The following is a 21,431-nucleotide window of genomic DNA, read 5'->3' as shown; positions in this document are numbered from 1 at the left end:
AGACATGGGGAGATTAGCCACCAGCCCCCAGGTTTGGGAAACTGGGCTTTGGGCTGCCCTGCTCCGGGCACCGGAAGGGGCTGCTTTGCCAGTCTTCAGGCTTGGTGGCCAACGAAGGGATGGGCTGGAGGTGTCTAGGAGGAGAAGAACCGGATATTGTGACCTAGTCCTTAAGCGGAAATCGCTGGGCTGCATCAGGAGGTGAGAAGGGTGCCTGGGACCCCAAGCCTGACCCCTTGTTTCTGCTCCCAGTTTCCTCCCAGCACCAAGAACTTTCAGGAGGCCCAGAGCCAGCTGAACCAGGCTGCGGCTGGCTTGAACCAGTCAGCCAATGAGCTGGTGCAGGCGTCGCGCGGAACCTCCCAAGACCTGGCCAGGTCCTCTGGCAAGTTTGGCCAAGACTTCAATGAGTTCCTGCAGGCTGGGGTGGAGATGGCTGGACAGTCCCAGGTAAGAGCTGCCTGGCTGGGTGGAGAAGGTCTCCTGTGCACGTGCAGAAGGAGCGCCTCGTCCTAAGGCATGTAGGTGGGCCTGTGCGCGCAACCTCGTGTGTGGTGGGAGGCGCCAGCAGGACGTTGGCAGGGCAGAGCCCAGGCAGGATGTGACCTGAAAGGATGAGCTCTTCCAGAGGCTGCTCTGGGGCAGGTTCCCAGCGGGCTGCCAGGCAGATGCCAGAGTGCCCCTGACCAAGGGAGCTGGGTGTGCAGCATCAGGCCCTGTGACTGGCAGGCTGGGTGAGGCTTCGGTGTTTCAGAGCAGAGAAAGCCAGGGGTGATCAGACATACAAACCTGCTCTCTCTCCTGCAGGGCAGTTCCAATGCTGGGGGGGAAGGGAGGGGAAATCCAAGACCCTCTCCCTGGGGTGAGGGGAGGCTGCTTGGGGGAGGCTGAAGGCCCAGCATAGCCCCATGGGGGCTGAGCAGGCCAGGCCAGAAATTGATTGGCGGAGGGCCTGGGGTGGGATGCCACAGGGCCAGCCGGATCCCTCTTCACTCCGTCCTGGCATCCTGTGGAGGGCAGAGGCACTACAGGAGGGGAGGCTGGGTCGAGGCACAGCTGCACTTGAGGTCTGGGGACTAAGAGGCTGCCGAGAAACCTCGTGCTTGGCACAGTCATAATTCCAGGAGGGCTGTGAAGTCCCAAGGGAAAAAGGGCAGGGGGCCAGGTGGGTTTGGCTGCTTGGTCTGGGAGCTGCCCCCATTTCTAGCAAGATGAGCAGGGAGAGAATTTAGGCAGGGGAGGGGGCTGCCCCTGTTCAGCCCAGGATCCAGGGTTCCCAGGAGAGGGCCAGGCAGCGCCAGGGGGCTGCCCATCACGGAACGCCGATTGCAGTGAGGGGCTGGCCGGGTGTGGTTCGAGGGTCCGGTGACTCCCTCCGTCTCTCTCCCCTGCAGTCCAAGGAGGCCCAGGGCCAGCTGGTGTCCAACCTGAAGGGCATCTCCCTCTCCTCCAGCAAGTTGCTTCTCGCAGCCAAAGCACTCTCCGCAGACCCTACAGCACCCAACCTCAAGAATCAGCTGGCAGCGGCTGCCCGGTACGCAGCCCTCTTGCAGCAGTAGCAGGAAGTAGGGCCTTCCCCCCTAAGTTCCCTGAGAACTGCTGGGTTGCTTGGAGAGGGCCACTCTTGGGCAAGGGGGGAGGGATTAGGACAGGTGTGCGGCACCTGGATGCCTGGGGACGAGGGCAGGGTGGGCTTAACGGCAGCGTCTCTTTCTCTCCTCCCCCCCCCCAACCCCGGCAGGGCTGTGACGGACAGCATCAACCAGCTGATCACCATGTGCACCCAGCAGGCACCGGGCCAGAAGGAGTGTGACAATGCTTTGCGGGAGCTGGAGGTGAGCCAGCCTCACCTGGAAGAGGGCAGGTGCCCTGGGGCTGGTTGGGGGGCAGGCAGGGCGGCCTGCCTGAGGTTCAGCTGACTTCTCCTCTCCAGACGGTGCGAGAACTTCTGGAAAACCCTACCCAGGCTGTCAGTGACATGTCCTACTTCAACTGCCTGGACAGCGTCATGGAGAATTCCAAGGTGAGCGGGGGGGGGGAGAGGGGTGGGCTTGAGCCAAGCGCTTAGGGCAGTGATGGCGAACCTTTTAGATACCGAGTGCCCAAACTGCAACCCAAAACCCACTTATGCATCGTCGGTTTCCAGGTGGGTGTGGTCCATTGGGTGGGCGTGGCTGCGGCGGTAACGGCAGACTGGGTGGGACTAAAAAGTTCAATCAATCAATTCCAACTTTGCAAGATCTTTTTTTTTCCCACGAGAAGTTGAAATTGACTGATTGATTAAACCTTTTTTTTTTGCACACGGTGGCAGAGGCCTAAAGCGAAAAGGTTTTATAAAACCCAGCTGAAGGCCTAGGACTGGGGCGACGGCGCACGTGCCCACAGAGCAGGCTCTGAGTGCCGCCTCTGGCACCCGTGCCATAGGGTCACCACCACTGGCTTAGGGTCTCTTGAGGTCTTCAAGTCCCCCCAAAGCTCAGGCTAGATGTCCAGACAGAAGGAAGTCCAGCTTCTGCTCCAAGAGGGGGGGGGTCCATTTTCTTCCTGGGTTATCTTGGGAAGCTTTGCAGACCTCTCCCCACTTTAAAACCTGCATTCTCTGAATGGTGCTGGAAGCTGTTCCTTGCTGTGCCAGTCCAAGAAGCCCTCAGGATCCACAGTTCTGTGCCTGCACACAGCTACACCCACGCACGTGCTTCCCTGCTTTCTGTCTCCTGCAGGTGCTGGGCGAGGCCATGGCTGGCATCTCGCAGAATGCCAAGAACAGCAAGCTGCCAGAGTTTGGCGAATCCGTCAGCACAGCTTCCAAGGCCCTCTGTGGTTTCACGGAAGCGGCTGCCCAGGTGGGAGGCAGAGGCCCCTTGTGAGGCTGGCGGGGATGGGGGGTGGGGGGTCAATGCTTCCGACAGTGGAGCAGAGAGGTTGCAGGGGAGGGGGCTGTCTTCCCCGTTCTCAGGACTCCCCCATCTGTTGCAGGCAGCCTACTTGGTCGGCGTTTCTGACCCCAACAGCCAGGCCGGTCAGCAAGGCCTGGTGGACCCCACCCAGTTTGCCAGAGCCAACCAAGCCATCCAAATGGCCTGCCAGAACCTGGTCGACCCAGCCTGCACGCAATCCCAGGTAGTGACCACCTGTGGCCAGGAGGGAAGACGGGCGTTTCTAAGGAGAAATATCCTGGCAGTAGAACAATTAATCAGTGGGACAGAAGTCGGGTGCTCCAACGCTGGAGGTTTTCAAGAAGAGATTGGACAGCCAGTTGTCCAGAATGATATAAGGTCTCCTGCCTGACCAGGGGGTTGGACTAGAACAGGGCTTTTAAACCTTTTCACCTATTGTACCACTTTTAGAATATGGCAATGTCCGAGTACCACCAGTTGCCTAGCAAGGTGTCAAAAACTTGATGACCAAAAAAAAAAAAAGGAAAAAAGTGATAAAGTACAGGTAGTCCTTGACTTACAACAGTTCACTTAGTGACTGTTCGAAGTTACAATGGCACTGAAAAAAGTGCCCCCCAAGCCACAGCCGAGCAAGATACCTGCCTGCCCACCCAGCGGCGCTCTTCCTCCTGTCCGAGGTTTTCATTGTTGTGAGCATTTCTGTTGAGGATTGGCAGTGGGGGTGGGGTGGGAGTGTTTGGTTTTTATTCCCCCCATCTGCTGGGTGATTGCAGCAGGTTTTGGTCACTTCACATGACCCTGGGACACTGTGACCGTCATAAATATGAATCAGTTGCCAAGCATCTGAATGTATATCACAAGACCCTGGAGATGCTGCAACATTCCAGCTGATCGGCGCTTCTTCTGGGCTCAGCAAAAGTGCCAGGATCAGTGCTGCTTTCCAGCTGAATGGTGTTTCTTCAAGGCTCAGCAGAAGCACCAGGATCAGCACCAAGCTCCAGCTGGAGCCTGGTGCTGATCCTGGCGCTTCCACTAAGCCCTGGTTGAAAAGCCCTGGACTAGAAGACCTCCAAGGTCCCGTCCAACTCTGTTATTCTGTTATGTGTTGGAGGAGGGGGCTTGAACCAGGCAGCTGTGAATGCAGTCCCACAGCCAGGGGCACTCCTCACATGGAGGCAGGGGGGTGGGCTTCATTATCATCGGGGATGATTCCTTGAGCCTCCTTATGGGTAGAGCTAAGGCCCCCTTGCCTTCCGCAGGTCTTGTCGGCCGCCACCATCGTGGCCAAGCACACCTCCGCCCTTTGCAATACCTGCCGGCTGGCCTCCTCCCGCACCGCCAACCCGGTGGCCAAGCGCCAGTTTGTCCAGTCTGCCAAGGAGGTAGCCAACAGCACCGCCAACCTCGTCAAGACCATCAAGGTACCCTCGGATTCCCAGCTGGGAAGGGGATGTTCGGCAGAGAGAAATGAGAACCCTGCGCTTGAGGGCCATGGAACGCAAAGCCCCGCCCCTGGGGGGGGAGATGGCTCAGGATCGGTGGGAGGCCCGCGACTGGCTGGGTCGCGAACTGAACAGCTATGTTGCATGTTGAGCCCCATTCTCTGGGTCTGACGACGGAGATTGACCCAAAGAGCAGATTTCAGATACTTTGCGAAGTCATCCTGCAAAGAATGGGGAAAAGTTTCTGCCCAGGGGAGGGCGGCTATGAGGTTGAAGGCTGCAGGCTGCCCCTGCCTCCAGCTTGGCTGTGTGGCTGCCACTCGGCTTTCTGTGGGCCGGGAATCTCTGTGGGAGCGAGAAGTGGCTGGTTCTGGGCTCCGGGAGCTTTTCCATCACAGCATGATGGAAGGTAAAGGCCCAACACGAGTCTCCCCACAGGCCTTGGATGGTGCGTTCACTCCAGACAACCGCGAGCGCTGCCGTGAAGCCACAGCCCCACTGATCGAAGCGGTGGAGAACCTGACCGCCTTCGCCTCTAATCCCGAGTTTGCCACCATCCCTGCCCAGATCAGCCCAGAGGTAGGCAGAGGTTGTTGGGAGCTGGGGAGGAGGAAGCCCTTGGTCTGTTGCCCTAGAGCAGGGGTAAGGAATCTTGGCTCTTTTACGACTTGTGGACTTCAACTCCCAGAATTCCTGAGTCAGCATGGCTGGTTCAGGAATTCTGGGTGTTGAAGTCCACAAGTCGTAAAAGAACCAAGGTTCCCTACCCCCGGCCCTTGAGTGACCCTCTCTCTGCTGATTCCCCTCAGGGGCGCAGGGCCATGGAGCCCATCCTCTCCTCTGCCAAGACCATGTTGGAAAGTTCTGCTGGCCTCATCCAGACCGCTCGCTCACTGGCTGTCAATCCCAAGGATCCCCCCAAGTGGTCCGTGCTGGCGGGCCATTCGCGTACTGTCTCTGATTCGATCAAGAAGCTTATCACCAACATGAGGTGGGTGCCCGCTGTTTGCCCTCCCCCTGCAGCCCGGCTCCCCCCCTGGAGCTTATGTTGGGGACCTCAGTCTGAGGCAGGCACAGGAGGAGAAGGCATATAGTCCTCGGAGGCAGGGGGCAAGCAGGTCTCCCTGGCCGCAGGCAACTGCTGGCGATTCTGACCCAATCTGGCCAAGGTTCCAAATCCAGATGTGCGACTGCATCGGCCCGAGGGGGCCTGAGAGTCGGAATCCTTCCTCAGTGTTCTCATTGGCACACGTTCGGGTATTCCTTTTTAGCAATTGCGCCGTTTAGTAACCATTCACGGTTGTGATGTGGCCAGTTCTTGCATTTATGACTTTTGCAGGTCTGTAAAACAAAAGAAAGCTGAAATAAGGTCTTAAGCACAGTCACGGTTTTACTTAGTGACCACTTTGCTTCATTGACCGAGTTGCCAGCCCCAATTACGGTCGCTAAACAAAAGATTATCTGCATAGGGATGAAAATTGGGCAAGCACGACTGGACTACTGTAATGGGCTCTACATGAGGCTATCCTTGAAGAGCATGGTCCAAAGTGCAGCAGCACAAGGAGTTTGGGGGCTCCAAGAATGGCCCCTGTCGCCCCACTGCTCTGCGAACTGCATTGGTTGCCAGTCTGCTTCCGGGTGCAATTCAGGGTGTTGGGAATCACCTTTAAAGCCCTTCATGGGGTGGGTCCAGGTTACTTGAGGGACCTTTTCACCCCACTGGGGTTGGCCCGTCCCACCCATGCCGGCAGAGGAGGCACACTATGGGTCCCTTCCACCCTATTAGCCTGGCCAGTCGGGGATCCAGGAAGAGAAGGGCCTTCTCTGCTGTGGCTCCTGCCCTCTGGAACATCTCACCCTCCCCCCCTCGATGTGAGGTTGGCCCCAACCCTCCTATCTTTTCACAAGGGCCTAAAGAGGTGATCGTGCCAGTCGGCCTGGGGCCCAGTGGGGGAACAGTGCAATGGAGGGGGTTGATCCCATGTCCTTCTCTCCCACTCTGCCCCTGCCTTCCCCGTGTGTCCTTAGGTTTAAATGTCTGTTTTTAACTTTTTTATGTNGAGGGGTGGGCTTGAGCCAAGCGCTTAGGGCAGTGATGGCGAACCTTTTAGACACCGAGTGCCCAAACTGCAACCCAAAACCCACTTATGCATCGTCGGTTTCCAGGTGGGTGTGGCCCATTGGGTGGGCGTGGCTGCGGCGGTAACGGCAGACTGGGTGGGACTAAAAAGTTCAATCAATCAATTCCAACTTTGCAAGATCTTTTTTTTTCCCCACGAGAAGTTGAAATTGACGGATTGATTAAACCTTTTTTTTTTGTACACGGCGGTGGAGGCCTAAAGCAAAAAGGTTTTATAAAACCCAGCTGAAGGCCTAGGACTGGGGCGATGGCGCATGTGCCCACAGAGAGGGCTCTGAGTGGTTCGCCACCACTGGCTTAGGGTCTCTTGAGGTCTTCAAACCCCCCAAAGCTCAGGCTAGATGTCCAGACAGAAGGAAGTCCAGCTTCTGCTCCAAGAAGGGGGGGGTCCATTTTCTTTCTGGGTTATCTTGGGAGGTTTTGCAGACCTCTCCCCACTTTAAAACCTGCATTCTCTGAATGGCGCTGGAAGCTGTTCCTTGCTGTGCCAGTCCAAGAAGCCCTCAGGATCCACAGTTCTGTGCCTGCACACAGCTACACCCACGCACGTGCTTCCCTGCTTTCTGTCTCCTGCAGGTGCTGGGCGAGGCCATGGCTGGTATCTCGCAGAATGCCAAGAACAGCAAGCTGCCAGAGTTTGGCGAGTCCGTCAGCACAGCCTCCAAGGCCCTCTGTGGTTTCACAGAAGCGGCTGCCCAGGTGGGAGGGCAGAGGCCTCTCGTGAGGCTGGCGGGGCGGAGGGGGGCAACGCTCCCGACTGTGGAGCAGAGAGGTTGCAGGGGAGGGGGCTGTCTTCCCTGTTCTCAAGACTCCCCCATCCGTGCTCTGTTGCAGGCAGCCTACTTGGTCGGCGTTTCTGACCCCAACAGCCAGGCCGGTCAGCAAGGCCTGGTGGACCCCACCCAGTTTGCCAGAGCCAACCAAGCCATCCAGATGGCCTGCCAGAACCTGGTCGATCCAGCCTGCACGCAATCCCAGGTAGTGGCCACCTGTGGCCGGGAGGGAAGATGGGCGTTTCTAAGGAGAAATATCCTGACAGAACAATTAATCAGTGGAACAGAAGTCAAGTGCTCCAACGCTGGAGGTTTTCAAGAGGAAATTGGACAGCCAGTTGTCCAGAATTGTATAGGGTCTCCTGCTTGACCAGGGGGTTGGACTAGAACAGGGCTTTTCAACCTTTTCACCTATTGTACCACTTTTAGAATATGGCAATGTCCGAGTAACACCAGTCGCCTAGCAAAGTGTCAAAAACTTGACCCAAAAAAAAAAAAAAAAGGAAAAAAGTGACTGTTTGAAGTTACAATGACACTGAAAAAAGTGCCCCATAAGCCACAGCCGAGCAAGACACCTGCCTGCCCACCCAGCGGTGCTCTTCCTCCTGTCCGAGGTTTTCATTGTTGTGAGCATTTCTGTTGAGGATTGGCAGTGGGGGTGGGGTGGGCGGTGTTTGGTTTTTATTCCCCCCGTCTGCTGGGTGATTGCAGCAGGTTTTGGTCACTTCACATGACCCTGGGACACTGTGACCGTCATAAATATGAATCAGTTGCCAGGCATCTGAATGTAAATCACAAGACCCTGGAGATGCTGCAACATTCCAGCTGATCGGCGCTTCTTCTGGGCTCAGCAAAAGTGCCAGGATCAGTGCTGCTTTCCAGCTGAATGGTGCTTCTTCAGGGCTTAGCAGAAGCACCAGGATCAGCGCCGAGCTCCAGCTGGAGCCTGGTGCTGATCCTGGCGCTTCCACTGAGCCCTGACAGCCCCGAAGAAGCGCCGCTCAGCTGGAAAACGGCACTGATCCTGGCACTTCCGCTGAGCCCTGACAGCCCTGCAGCTCCAGCCATCTCTCGCTCAGGCTTGTGCGGTGCTGCCACCGGTTCAGCTCATTCCCCTCCCCCGCTACCACTTTTCTAGGATGGTCGCCGAACCACCTGCCAGGTGCCAATGTACCACAGGTGGTACCCATACCACTGGTTGAAAAGCCCTGGACTAGAAGACCTCCAAGGTCCCGTCCAACTCTGTTATTCTGTTATGTGTTGGAGGAGGGGGCTTGAACCAGGCAGTTGTGAATGCAGTCCCACAGCCAGGGGCACTCCTCACACGGAGGCGGGGGTGGGTGGGCTGGGCTTCATTATCATCGGGGATGATTCCTTGAGTCTCCTTATGGGTAGAGCTAAGGCCTCCTTGCCTTCTGCAGGTCTTGTCGGCCGCCACCATCGTGGCCAAGCACACCTCCGCCCTTTGCAATACCTGCCGCCTGGCCTCCTCCCGCACCGCCAACCCGGTGGCCAAGCGCCAGTTTGTCCAGTCTGCCAAGGAGGTAGCCAACAGCACCGCCAACCTCGTCAAGACCATCAAGGTACCCCTGGATTCCCAGCTGGGAAGGGGATGTTCGGCAGAGAGAAATGAGAACCCTGCGCTTGGGGGCCATGGAACGCAAAGCCCCGCCCCTGGGGGGGGATGGCTCAGGATCGGTGGGAGGCCCGCGACTGGCTGGGGTCGCGAACTGAACCGCTATGTTGCATGTTGAGCCCAGTTCTCTGGGTCTGACGACGGAGATTGACCCAAAGAGCAGATTTCAGATACTTTGCGAAGTCATCTAGCAAAGAATGGGGGGAAGTTTCTGCCCAGGGGAGGGTGGCTATGAGGTTGAAGGCTACAGGCTGCCCCCCCCCTCCAGCTTGGCTGTGTGGCTGCCACTCGGCTTTCTGTGGGCCGGGAGTCTCTGTGGGAGCGAGAAGTGGCTGGTTCTGGGCTCCGGGAGCTTTTCCATCACAGCATGATGGAAGGTAAAGGCCCAACACGAGTCTCCCCACAGGCCTTGGATGGTGCGTTCACTCCAGACAACCGCGAGCGCTGCCGTGAAGCCACAGCCCCACTGATCGAAGCGGTGGAGAACCTGACCGCCTTCGCCTCTAATCCCGAGTTTGCCACCATCCCTGCCCAGATCAGCCCAGAGGTAGGCAGAGGTTGTTGGGAGCTGGGGAGGAGGAAGCCCTTGGTCTGTTGCCCTAGAGCAGGGGTAAGGAATCTTGGCTCTTTTACGACTTGTGGACTTCGACTGCCAGAATTCCTGAGTCAGCATGGCTGGTTCAGGAATTCTGAGTATTGAAGTCCACAAGTCGTAAAAGAACCAAGGTTCCCTACCCCCGGCCCTTGAGTGACCCTCTCTCTGCTGATTCCCCTCAGGGGCGCAGGGCCATGGAGCCCATCCTCTCCTCTGCCAAGACCATGTTGGAAAGTTCTGCTGGCCTCATCCAGACCGCTCGCTCGCTGGCTGTCAATCCCAAGGATCCCCCCAAGTGGTCCGTGCTGGCGGGCCATTCGCGTACTGTCTCTGATTCGATCAAGAAGCTTATCACCAACATGAGGTGGGTGCCCGCTGTTTGCCCTCCCCCTGCAGCCCGGCTCCCCCCCTGGAGCTTATGTTGGGGACCTCAGTCTGAGGCAGGCACAGGAGGAGAAGGCATATAGTCCTCGGAGGCAGGGGGCAAGCAGGTCTCCCTGGCCGCAGGCAACTGCTGGCGATTCTGACCCAATCTGGCCAAGGTTCCAAATCCAGATGTGCGACTGCATCGGCCCGAGGGGGCCTGAGAGTCGGAATCCTTCCTCAGTGTTCTCATTGGCACACGTTCGGGTATTCCTTTTTAGCAATTGCGTCGTTTAGTAACCATTCACAGTTGTGATGTGGCCAGTTCTTGCATTTATGACTTTTGCAGGTCTGTAAAACAAAAGAAAGCTGAAATAAGGTCTTAAGCACAGTCACGGTTTTACTTAGTGACCACTTTGCTTCATTGACCGAGTTGCCAGCCCCAATTACGGTCGCTAAACAAAAGATTATCTGCATAGGGATGAAAAGTGGGCAAGCACGACTGGACTACTGTAATGGGCTCTACATGAGGCTATCCTTGAAGAGCATGGTCCAAAGTGCAGCAGCACAAGGAGTTTGGGGGCTCCAAGAATGGCCCCTGTCGCCCCACTGCTCTGCGAACTGCATTGGTTGCCAGTCTGCTTCTGGGTGCAATTCAGGGTGTTGGGAATCACCTTTAAAGCCCTTCATGGGGTGGGTCCAGGTTACTTGAGGGACCTTTTCACCCCACTGGGGTTGGCCCGTCCCACCCATGCCGGCAGAGGAGGCACACTATGGGTCCCTTCCACCCTATTAGCCTGGCCAGTCGGGGATCCAGGAAGAGAAGGGCCTTCTCTGCTGTGGCTCCTGCCCTCTGGAACATCTCACCCTCCCCCCCCTCGATGTGAGGTTGGCCCCAACCCTCCTATCTTTTCACAAGGGCCTAAAGAGGTGATCGTGCCAGTCGGCCTGGGGCCCAGTGGGGGAACAGTGCAATGGAGGGGGTTGATCCCATGTCCTTCTCTCCCACTCTGCCCCTGCCTTCCCCGTGTGTCCTTAGGTTTAAATGTCTGTTTTTAACTTTTTTATGTTTTTAGCTTAGATATAACTGTAAGCTGCCCAGAGTTACCCTAGGCCAGGGGTAGGCAACCTTGGCTCTTTTATGACTCGTGGACTTCAACTCCCAGAATTCCTGAGCCAGCCATGCTGAGGGGAAAGGGAGAGGTTTCCAAGCTGAGCCATGCTGGCTCAGGAATTCTGGGAGTTGAAGTCCACGAGTCCTAAAAGAGCCAAGGTTGCCTATCCCTGGCCTAGGAGGCTTACCACTTAGAACAGGAGGACTTAGGACAGGGGTAGGCAAGCTTGACTCTTTTAGGACTCGTGGACTTCAACTCCCAGAATTCCTGAGCCAGCCATGCTGAGGGGAAAGGGAGAGGCTTCCAAGCTGAGCCATTCTGCCTCAGGAATTCTGGGAGTTGAAGTCCACGAGTCATAAAAGAGCCAAGGTTGCCCACCCCTGCCCTAGGGTAAGATGGGAGGCCAATGAAGTTTATAAATCAATAAAACCAAAAGCGAGGAAGGGGCTGGAGCAGTTCCTCAGCAAGAAATGGCCGCCTCCCCTGCGATTTTCAGGCCCGGGGGAAAAGCGGGTCAGAAAAAAACATAAAATTATTATAGATCCTTCACAATACAAGAAATGGCGGCAGAGGTAAATTTCTGTCCCTCACTGGCCATGAAGAGTCCCCCCCCCTTACTTAACCCTCACTTCGTCCTTACTATTTCAGGCCCATTCACACAATTGAGGAGATTCCCTAAAGATTCAGGACTTGCCATCTTTTTTTAGTTTCTCACCACATGTCTAGAAAACCGACTCCTGCTGCGTTCCAAAAGCGTTGGCAGCACGCTGGCATCTCTGCGGCTAGCAGAACCGGGAGGGACGAACAGATGAGGCAGCCATGGGGGGGGGAGGGAAACTAGGGAGGTGCCCAGTGTGCCCATCTGGTTGCCATTGCTGTCTGCAGGGACAAGGCTCCCGGCCAGCGGGAGTGTGACGAGGCCATCGAAGCGCTGAATAAATGCGTCCGAGATGTGGACCAGGCCTCCTTGGCAGCCATCAGCCAGCAACTGGCCCCTCGCGAAGGCATCTCTCAGGAGGTGAGGAGGTGTTTGGCTCGGCTCACGCTGGGGCAGCAGCCAGGTGGTGGGCTTCTGGGGAGAGGCTGACCGCTAGTCCTCCAGGTTGGAGGGCCTGTGGACGCCAGAAGGGCTGTCCATCTCCAACAGTGCAGAAAAGGAGGGAGGGAGGCCGGCCAGGTGGCCCCTTCTGACCAGCAGCAGGACAGAATTGGGCCCTGCTTCAGCTTCTGGGGAGGGGGGAAATGTCCTCCCCCTGCTCCAAATTGGTGCTCAGGCCTTGTCTCCTTCCCCAGGCCCTGCACAACCAGATGCTTACAGCTGTACAGGAGATCAGCAACCTCATTGAACCCGTGGCAGGTGCTGCTCGTGCTGAGGCCTCCCAGCTGGGCCACAAGGTGAGGCAGCAGCCGGAGAGCTCCACAGTCAATGCTCGGCTGGAAGGCTGGCGAGACCACGTAGCCAACTGGGGCCTGATCCTGAAGAGCCAGTCGGGCCATCCTTGGGTGGGGAGGGAGGAAACAGGGCTGAGAAGGCAGGCCTGGCTTCAGGCCTGGAACTGGCTTTCCGTGGCTTGGTGTCTTTCGGGCTGCACCCAGGCACCTTCTTCACGATGCAGTGTGGGGTGTATGTGGCTCCAGTCCCACTACAAGGCTTTGACCCTCTGCAGCCGACCTCCCCCCATCCGTCTGCCTGCCTCCTCTGTGGGGGCTTGAGGTCCTCTTCTTTGCTCTATGCTGGAAAAGAGAAGGGGAAGGGGCCTGGAGAAGATGGGGGAGACTCGGTGTGAGGCAGGCACTGCTGGGCTCGAAGGACTCTTTGGCCCTCGTCCTCTGGACTGGCCCCTCATTTGGCTTGGAGAGTGGCATCTTGATTGCCCAACCCCTTACACGACCCCCTCCGCAGCTCCATCTCAAGGGAATGCCCCTTCCCACCCCCACCTCCCCTTCTCTCCTCCTTCTCCAGGTCTCCCAGCTGGCCCAGTATTTTGAGCCCCTGGTCATGGCTGCAGTGGGTGCAGCCTCCAAGATGCTGAACCACCAGCAGCAAATGAACCTTCTGGACCAGACCAAGACGCTGGCCGAGTCTGGCCTGCAGATGCTCTACACGGCCAAAGAGGCCGGGGGGAACCCCAAGGTACCCGTGGGGCTGGCACCGGATGGATGCATGCGTGGGGGTGGAAGCTGCCTGTGTGCCACCTGGGCTGCTGCCAGGGCCTGATGGGGGCCTCTCTCTGCAGCAGGCAACCCACACGCAGGAGGCCCTGGAGGAGGCCGCCCAGATGATGAGGGAGGCGGTGGAAGACCTCACGGCCACCCTGAACGAGGCTGCCAGCGCCGCAGGGGTGGTAGGCGGCATGGTGGACTCTATCAGGCAGGCCATCAACCAGGTAAGCAGGGAAGCCACGGTCCGGCCTCCCCCTGGCCACTGGGCCTCTTCTCTGGGGAGCCCCTGTGCCCAGCTCCCCTTTGGCACCAGAAACCTTGCCAAACCAGCTTTGTAGGGCAAGGCAGTTGGGCACCCCACGGGGTTCAGGAGGAGCCAGAGAGGCTCAGTGGGATCTTGGAAGCATTTGCTGTTGAGTCTTTTGGGGTGCTGAAGTCACCCCCATCGGCCAGTTTGTCTGCCCCTCCTCCCATTGGTCTAATCTTTGTGTCAGTCAAAAGAAAAATGGTGGGGAGGGTGTGGGAGAGGAAATACAGGTGTATACTGAGAAGCAGGTTAGCAGCCCACCTCCCAGGCTCTTTCCTTCCATTGGGCAGCTGGACGAGGGCCCGATGGGAGAGCCCGAAGGCACCTTTGTGGACTACCAGACCACCATGGTGAAGACTGCCAAGGCCATTGCTGTGACAGTGCAGGAGATGGTGAGCCGGTTGGATGACCTCTTGGGGAAGGGTGGGCTTTGGGCATGTGGGCTGGGGGACCGGTTCCCATGCAGACCCCCTTCCAGAGCTCAGGCCAGGTCCTTTTGCCCCTTTTCCCACCCCATGTCCTTACTCTGCCGCCACAGGTGACCAAATCCACCACCAACCCGGATGAACTAGGCGTCTTGGCCAACCAGCTCACCTCGGATTATGGGCACCTAGCCCTGCAGGCCAAGCCCGCTGCCCTCACGGCAGAGAATGAAGAGGTGAGGGAGGGCATGAGAGTTGGGGGAGGGGAGGGACCTGGAGGTGGTCTTGCCAGCAGCATTCAGAGGCTGTTGCAGCACCCCTGGCAATGGTGAGCATGCCAGGCAGGTCGATTTCCTGGGTTGGGGGGAAGGGGGCAGGCTGGCACAGTTCTGCATCTGTCTCAAGGAAGCAGGTCTGTCTTCCTGGGGGGTCGGTTCCCCCTGTTCCTAGCCTGGCTTGACGGGCATAAAAGCTGAGAGCAAGGGAGACATTGGGGCCCTTTTGCCAGTGGTGAGTCGGGTAGCTTCAAAGTGGGTTTGTGGAAAAGGAGCAGATCACATTCCTCTCCCCCCCCCGATAGAAGGGCACCAAGGCAGAGCTGGCAGCCAGTGACCCACTTTCTTGAATTCCATGCTCCCCTCCAGATTGGCTCCCACATTAAGAACAGAGTGCAGGACCTGGGCCATGGCTGTGCTGCCCTTGTGACCAATGCCGGAGCCCTCCAGTGCAGTCCCAGCGATGCCTACACCAAGAAGGAGTTGATCGAATGCGCCCGCAAGGTTTCCGAGAAGGTGACTCCAGCCAGACCTGGGCTGGGAGTGGAAGAGTCCCCCCCCCATGCCCCTCCCCCCAGATGCATATTCGGGATCGGACCCAGAGACCATAACGGGTGTCCTGCCTTTCCTCTCCTGCAGGTTTCACATGTGCTGGCAGCCCTCCAGGCCGGCAACCGGGGCACCCAGGCATGTATCACCGCAGCCAGTGCCGTATCGGGCATCATCGCAGATCTGGATACCACCATCATGTTTGCCACTGCTGGAACCCTCAACCGGGAGAATGCTGAGACCTTCGCTGACCACAGGTTGTGGCTCCCGTGGGCTGGTGGGTGGGTGGGGGCTCTTTAGTGACACCTCAGCCTCCAGCGTGCTCTGACAGCCACTTTCTTGGCAGGGAAGGCATCCTGAAGACAGCCAAAGCACTAGTGGAAGACACCAAAGTGTTGGTACAGAATGCCACCGCCAGCCAAGAGAAACTGGCCCAAGCCGCTCAGTCCTCGGTGACAACCATCACACGCCTGGCAGAGGTGGTGAAGCTGGGGGCTGCCAGTTTGGGCTCTGAGGACCCCGAGACTCAGGTCAGGACGGCAGCCACAGCTGGCGGGCAGGCGGTCCTGAGTGGGTCCCGGCTGCTCTGCCTCATCCTGCCCTTCTCTCTGCACCCAGGTGGTCCTGATCAACGCTGTCAAGGACGTTGCTAAAGCCCTGGGAGACCTGATCGGTGCCACCAAAGCCGCTGCCGGCAAGTCTGGGGACGATCCTGCCGTGTACCAACTGAAGAATTCGGCCAAGGTCAGGCCAGCAGCCACTAGGGTGGAGCACGGTGCCGGCTTGAGGGTGCTTGGGGGGAGGAGAGGTGCAGCACCATGCAAGGGACACTGGAGATGGCTGTCCGGTCCTTGAGTAGCTCTCTGGCTGTCGTCGGCAGGTGATGGTCACCAACGTCACGTCGCTCTTGAAGACCGTCAAAGCAGTGGAGGACGAGGCCACCAAGGGGACGCGGGCACTGGAGGCCACCATCGAACACATTCGGCAGGAGCTGGCGGTGAGGGCCTGTCCCCCTGCTCCCCGCAACCACTGGCTGACCAGCTGGTCTCCCACACTAACCCCCCCTCTTCCTCCAGGTGTTCTGCTCCCAGCTGCCCCCTGCCAAGACTTCTACACCGGAAGACTTCATTCGCATGACAAAAGGCATCACCATGGCAACGGCCAAGGCGGTGGCAGCTGGCAACTCCTGCCGGCAGGAAGATGTGATAGCCACGGCCAACCTGAGCCGCCGCGCCATTGCGGACATGTTGCGCTCTTGCAAGGTGGGCCTTGGGGTCATTTCCCCAAGGGGGAGGGGCAAGGTCACGAGCTGTAGGGTGTTTGAAGAGGAGGAAGGCCTCTGATTGGGGTTCTGCCCTGCAGGAGAGTGTCCTCATTGGACAAGCAACCTGGGATGGAGGCTGGAGAAGGCTGGGGTGGGTGAACACAGGGCCACCCCCTCCAAAGGGGGTCTTGCAGCCCTCCTCCAGGGAGCAGAGAGTGCGGTTGGGGAGCTCTGAGTTGGAGGGCGGCCCCTCTCCTTTCTGCTTGGGGGGCTGGCGATCATCTGCCTGCCTCCTTCCAGGAAGCTGCGTGCCATCCTGACGTGAGCAGTGAGGTGCGGCACCGAGCTCTGCGCTTTGGCCAGGAGTGTGCTAGCGGCTATCTGGAACTTCTGGAGCACGTTCTGGTGGTAGGTGCCTGTCCCTCCTCTCCCACCCCGTCCCCAGCAGCCTGTCCCTTCTTCCTCAGCCCTCTCTCGGCCCAGCCAGTGAGCGCAGTGTGCACTGCATGTGAGGGTATGTTGCAAATCTACAAGGGGTGTGTGTGTGCTAGGGAAGGGCAGGGCTCGGCCCAGAGTCATTAGGTCTGGGGGAAGGCCCAGGGACAACTACCTCCCCCCTGCATAGTGAGACATTAGCCCCCGGACTTGTGGTGTGCTGGTCTTTGTGCTGTGGGGACAATTCTAACCGGCAGAAGTAGCCCTTTGTGTGCAGTGCGACTAACTTCTCTCTGGGTTCATGTCCCTCCCCGGCCAGGCTGCCAAGGGACACTGGAAGCACTGGTCCTGTGAGCTGGGGAAGCCCCATGGGACAGAGGGAAGAGCACTTGGAGGCTCCCGGCTGGGTGATCTGGCTGCTTGGACACTCGGCCGGCTCCCCCAGCCCTTCCGGGCAAACCCAGATCTTCACCCTCCCTTCCCTCTCCAGCCCCTCCCGACTTCCCTGCTCCCTTTTGTCTCTGCTGCTGCCTTCGCCCCTGCCTCTCCCAAGCAGCAGCTGGCAGCAGTGGGCCCTGGGGTGCCCATACGGGTGCCCAGCATGGTTCCTCCTTCCTCAGATCCTGCAGAAGCCAAGCCACGACCTGAAGCAGCAGCTGGCCGGCTACTCCAAGCGGGTGGCTGGCTCCGTCACGGAGCTCATCCAGGCGGCTGAAGCCATGAAAGGTAAGCAGGGAGGCCTGGGATTGCCCGGCCCTCCTCCTCCTCCTCCTCCTCCTCCTCCTCCTCCTCACTGGGCACAGGGCGTGTATCCAGACAGCCCATTTCTACTTTTTTGGGTTTGCTCGTTGAGTGGTGAATCAATCCAACAGGCTGCACTTGCACTTGGGGGTGGGAGACCCACTCAGGCCTGTGGTGTGAATGCTGTGGGGCTTAAGGAAAGGACCGAGCTTTTCAGAAAGGGCAGCCTTCATGAAAGGAGAGCCGGGAGTCGGAGCATCATCTGGGCTAAGCCAGGGGCAGCTCTGGACCCCCCCATGCCTTCTTGTCTCCCGCAGGGACCGAGTGGGTGGACCCCGAGGACCCCACGGTCATTGCTGAGAATGAGCTGCTGGGGGCAGCCGCTGCGATCGAGGCTGCAGCAAAGAAGCTGGAGCAGCTGAAACCGCGAGCCAAGCCCAAGGTGGGCTCTACCCCCTCCCAGCAGAGCGTGAGAGTCGCTGCCAGCTGAGCTCTGCCCCTTCCGTGCCCCCCCCCAGTGTGAGAAAAGGGGGACAGCCCCCCTCACTGCTCTCGCTGGCTCTAGGGACCACCTGGGCAACCCCCTTGCAGACCCACATGGCCTTAGGAGGACTCCGGCCACGTCTTGCCTCCCTTCTCCCCCCCCCCCCCGCCCCGATGATCTGGTCCTGTGCCAGCCTGGCTTCCTCCATCCCGGGCAGAGTGAGAGGGGCCGGTCTGGGGCTTTTTCATGCCCATTTCAAGCTCAGAGCCCTGGTCGCTACTCCCCGGGGAAGACTTTTCTGGGGTGGAGGGCTTCCCTCCCTCCCAGCTGACGGTCTCTTGCCTCTCCAGCAAGCAGACGAGAGCCTCAACTTTGAAGAGCAGATCTTGGAGGCAGCCAAGTCCATCGCTGCGGCCACCAGCGCCCTGGTGAAGGCGGCCTCTGCAGCCCAGAGGGAACTTGTGGCCCAAGGCAAGGCAAGTGGGGGCTGGGCGGCTGGGCAGGAAGCCCTCAAGTCTGGCCTGGAGCTGACCACCCTGTCTCTCTCTCTCTCTCTCTCTCTCTCCCTCTGCCAGGTGGGCGCCATCCCAGCCAATGCCCTGGATGACGGACAGTGGTCCCAAGGCCTCATTTCAGCAGTGAGTGTGGAGTGGGCTGCAGGGAGGCTATCCACTCACTGGGAAGGGGCCCTGCTTGCTTAGGATGACCTCCTTTCATTACAGAGGGAGGCCTCTCCCATACCCATTGTCCACTCTCTCCAGTGTGGGCCCCTAGTCAGGAGAGCCCTCTGCTCTGCCCCGAGACCCCTGAGCTCCTCCCCTCCCACCATGCAAGAGAATGGGAGAGCTCGGGCAGAAGGGGGGCTCCCTAGGGCAGGGGTAGGGAACTTGGGCTCTTTTATGACTCGTGGACTTCAACTCCCAGAATTCCTGAGCCAGCATTTCCCCTCAGCATGGCTGGCTCAGGAATTCTGGGAGTTGAAGTCCACGAGTCATAAAAGAGCCAAGGTTCCCCACCCCTGCCCCTAGGCCAAGACAGCGGCCTCTGGGGCACTCGAGGCCTCAGTCTGGGTGGGCCCTTTGTGACCACAGTGCCTGCGGTGGCCGCCCCACCACTCGCTCACCTCCCTTCTTCCTCTGCCAAGGCCCGGATGGTGGCTGCTGCCACCAACAACCTCTGTGAAGCCGCCAATGCGGCCGTCCAGGGCCACGCCAGCGAAGAGAAGCTTATCTCCTCAGCCAAGCAGGTGGCGGCCTCCACCGCGCAACTTCTGGTGGCGTGCAAGGTGAAGGCAGACCAGGACTCCGAGGCCATGAAGCGCCTGCAGGTGAGGAGGGCAGAGGTGGCTGAGGGTCTGAGGGAGCTGCCCTTCCCTCCCTTCCACTGATGGAGGAGTTGAGGGAGCGGGGTCCACCTTCCCCGCTGGTCCCAGTGGCCGCTGTTGACCTCTCCCAGGTCCAGTTTGGGCCCTGATGGACTCAGGGCCGCCCTTCCTTGGGTCAGCTGGTGTTGGATCTCTATCCCGCACACTTGCTCCAGGGCCCGGGCAGCCCTGCTCCTGGAGGTGAGGGGAGCACCCCAACCACCCCCCACCCCTTGCCAACCAGACCGGCAACAATCAGCTGGAAGGTTCCCCGGAGGGATTGGGGCCCTGTGCACTGCCTCCCGCTCGGGTCTGCAGGCACGGGGTGACCGAGGCCATCCCAGGGTGTGACCTCCTTTCCCCCCCAAATCCGTCAGGCGGCTGGCAACGCGGTCAAGAGGGCTTCGGACAACCTGGTGAAAGCGGCGCAGAAAGCTGCGGCCTTCGAGGACGAGGAGAACGCAACGGTGGTGGTGAAGGAACGGATGGTTGGGGGGATTGCGCAGGTAAGGGGCCCCTCCCCCGGGAGGGGCTGGAATAGGGCCGGAGGGGGTTCCCACGGGGTGACCGCTGCCCCTTCCTTCTCCTCAGATCATAGCCGCCCAGGAGGAAATGCTGCGCAAGGAGCGGGAACTGGAGGAGGCGCGCAAGAAGCTGGCCATGATCCGGCAGCAGCAGTACAAGTTCCTCCCCTCTGAGCTGCGGGACGAAGGGCAGAACTGAGCTGCCCCACGGCCGGACACCAAGCAAGGGCAGCCCCTCCTCACAGCCGGGGCCCGGGGCCCCTGCCTCCGGGCCCACCGCTACTTCTGCGCGAGCCCCGAATCCCCTTCATGCCGTACTCTGGACTGTCTTCCTGGGCTGCCCCTTCCAGGAGCTTTCCCTGTGCCTTGGCTGCCTGCTCAGCCTGATTGTCTTGGGGGGCGGGCGTGGAACCCCCTTGGGGCTGTGCAATCTGGGGGGAACATGGGCTCGGCCCACCCCTCTCTGCCTCTGTGCATTTTGCCTTACGGGCGGGCCCTGGCCCACGGCCGAAGGGCTGTCTCCGCCCTTTGATTCCCAAGTGCCTGCCAGACCCTCACAGCCCTGCAGCGTTGCTTGGCTCCCCCGTCCCCCCGTCACCTCCTGAGCCTCCTTCCCCTGCAGCAGGAGGCCCTCTCCTGCACAAGCCCCCAAGCGCAGCTGTGCTTGACCGCATCTGGGGACCATTCACAAGCTGAGGCTTCTCACCTCTTTGTAATTTTGATACATCCATAAGGCAGGGAACCCAGGGAAGTGGGAGGATGAGGGGTCTGCTTCCGAGCCCCTCAGGCTGTCTGGAAAGGGCTGGTCTGCAATAAACTGGTTCCTCTGCTCTTCTGCCTCTACGCACTCCTTTGTGGCCAGCACCAGCCCTCACCCCTGGATTGTGAGAAACAGGGCTCCAGGCAGCAGACCCAGCTGGTGTGCGAGGAATCAACATTGCCTGGCCCCAGTGGCCTTGCCCAGCTGTAGGGAGAACAGCAGGCCGCTCCTAGACGCGGGACCCACGCTGCTTGATGTGGGATTCTTCCCTCTCCCCTAGGGAAGAATCCCAGACCTGCTTGCCAGCTCCTAGTGTCGGCTCCTATGGGCAGACCCACGCCCCCACGGCAGTCCCTGGCCTTTCCAAGTCCCCGAAAGACTGCCCCAGGCTCAGTTTTTTTCATGGTCCTCTTGCTGGTCGGGAGGACCCTTTTTAGAGCAGTGGTTCTCAACCTGTGGGTCGGGACCCCATTTGGGGTTGATCGACCATTTCATGGGGGTCGCCAAGCAAGGCTGTCCGCCATTTTTTTGTCCGCCATTTTTTCCCCTTTTTCCGGCGGGTGCCTTACTTCCCTTGGGCTGGGCCAGCTGGTGGTCGGCCTGCTCCGTCTCTGCCGCTTGCCAGCTACGCCTCGGCCGGCGCAGGGGGCGGAACCACGCATGCGCGGCGCTCCCGGGCAGGGAAAGTCCTCGACTTACGACCGGTTGGGAAGTCCTCGACTTACGACCGGTTTAGTCCTCGACTTACGACCGGTTTAGTCCTCGACTTACGACCGGTTTAGTCCTCGACTTACGATCGGTTTAGTCCTCGACTTACGACCGGTTGGGGTCGCGGCATTAAAAAGGTTGAGAACCACTGTTTTAGAGGGTCCCAGAGGAGCACATCCTCGCTCAGCTGCCCCCTTCCCCCATGTGGAGGTCAGGGCTGTGTCAGGCTCCTGCCAGCCGGCCACCCTTCCCACCAGGCATCTGGGCCCAGCAGTGCTCCCAGCACTTCCTGCGATGGCAGTCTGTCCCTGGCAGTGGGTGCCCTGATCTGACACAGGAAGAGTGGTGGGCCTGGGTTGGGGGAGAAGGGCAGGAGGGCGAGGAAGTTGCTTGCTGCACAGTCTTCCGGTTTCTCCTGCCTCCTTGGCCTTGAGGGTTCTGGATTCCCGCCCTGACTGGAACCTTGGTGAGAGTT

General features: G+C 59.2%; 1 protein-coding gene across 1 annotated transcript in view; it reads left to right on the top strand.

Moving 5' to 3' along the window:
* The window catches only part of TLN1 (talin 1), a 31,080-nt gene extending 11,366 nt beyond the window's left edge, over nucleotides 1–19,714 (top strand). The window contains exons 27-55 of the mRNA XM_029284115.1: nucleotides 253–450; nucleotides 1,395–1,534; nucleotides 1,742–1,835; nucleotides 1,934–2,023; nucleotides 2,721–2,843; nucleotides 2,977–3,120; nucleotides 4,157–4,318; nucleotides 4,778–4,918; nucleotides 5,149–5,330; nucleotides 11,847–11,979; nucleotides 12,255–12,356; nucleotides 12,925–13,095; nucleotides 13,199–13,348; nucleotides 13,722–13,823; nucleotides 13,970–14,089; nucleotides 14,498–14,644; nucleotides 14,768–14,934; nucleotides 15,024–15,207; nucleotides 15,296–15,421; nucleotides 15,558–15,674; nucleotides 15,754–15,939; nucleotides 16,242–16,349; nucleotides 16,997–17,102; nucleotides 17,435–17,559; nucleotides 17,952–18,077; nucleotides 18,177–18,239; nucleotides 18,746–18,928; nucleotides 19,342–19,470; nucleotides 19,556–19,714. Of these exons, the coding sequence (XP_029139948.1) occupies nucleotides 253–450; nucleotides 1,395–1,534; nucleotides 1,742–1,835; nucleotides 1,934–2,023; nucleotides 2,721–2,843; nucleotides 2,977–3,120; nucleotides 4,157–4,318; nucleotides 4,778–4,918; nucleotides 5,149–5,330; nucleotides 11,847–11,979; nucleotides 12,255–12,356; nucleotides 12,925–13,095; nucleotides 13,199–13,348; nucleotides 13,722–13,823; nucleotides 13,970–14,089; nucleotides 14,498–14,644; nucleotides 14,768–14,934; nucleotides 15,024–15,207; nucleotides 15,296–15,421; nucleotides 15,558–15,674; nucleotides 15,754–15,939; nucleotides 16,242–16,349; nucleotides 16,997–17,102; nucleotides 17,435–17,559; nucleotides 17,952–18,077; nucleotides 18,177–18,239; nucleotides 18,746–18,928; nucleotides 19,342–19,470; nucleotides 19,556–19,687 (3,951 nt within the window). The 3' untranslated portion in view covers nucleotides 19,688–19,714. The remainder of the gene's footprint in view (nucleotides 1–252; nucleotides 451–1,394; nucleotides 1,535–1,741; nucleotides 1,836–1,933; nucleotides 2,024–2,720; nucleotides 2,844–2,976; nucleotides 3,121–4,156; nucleotides 4,319–4,777; nucleotides 4,919–5,148; nucleotides 5,331–11,846; nucleotides 11,980–12,254; nucleotides 12,357–12,924; nucleotides 13,096–13,198; nucleotides 13,349–13,721; nucleotides 13,824–13,969; nucleotides 14,090–14,497; nucleotides 14,645–14,767; nucleotides 14,935–15,023; nucleotides 15,208–15,295; nucleotides 15,422–15,557; nucleotides 15,675–15,753; nucleotides 15,940–16,241; nucleotides 16,350–16,996; nucleotides 17,103–17,434; nucleotides 17,560–17,951; nucleotides 18,078–18,176; nucleotides 18,240–18,745; nucleotides 18,929–19,341; nucleotides 19,471–19,555) is intronic.
* Nucleotides 19,715–21,431: the final 1,717 nt, after the last annotated feature.

The sequence above is a fragment of the Protobothrops mucrosquamatus genome, unplaced genomic scaffold (genome assembly GCF_001527695.2).
Source record: "Protobothrops mucrosquamatus isolate PMUCROS unplaced genomic scaffold, P.Mucros_1.0 scaffold379, whole genome shotgun sequence".
Taxonomy (NCBI): domain Eukaryota; kingdom Metazoa; phylum Chordata; class Lepidosauria; order Squamata; family Viperidae; genus Protobothrops; species Protobothrops mucrosquamatus.
This window is presented reverse-complemented; position numbering and strand designations above follow the sequence as displayed.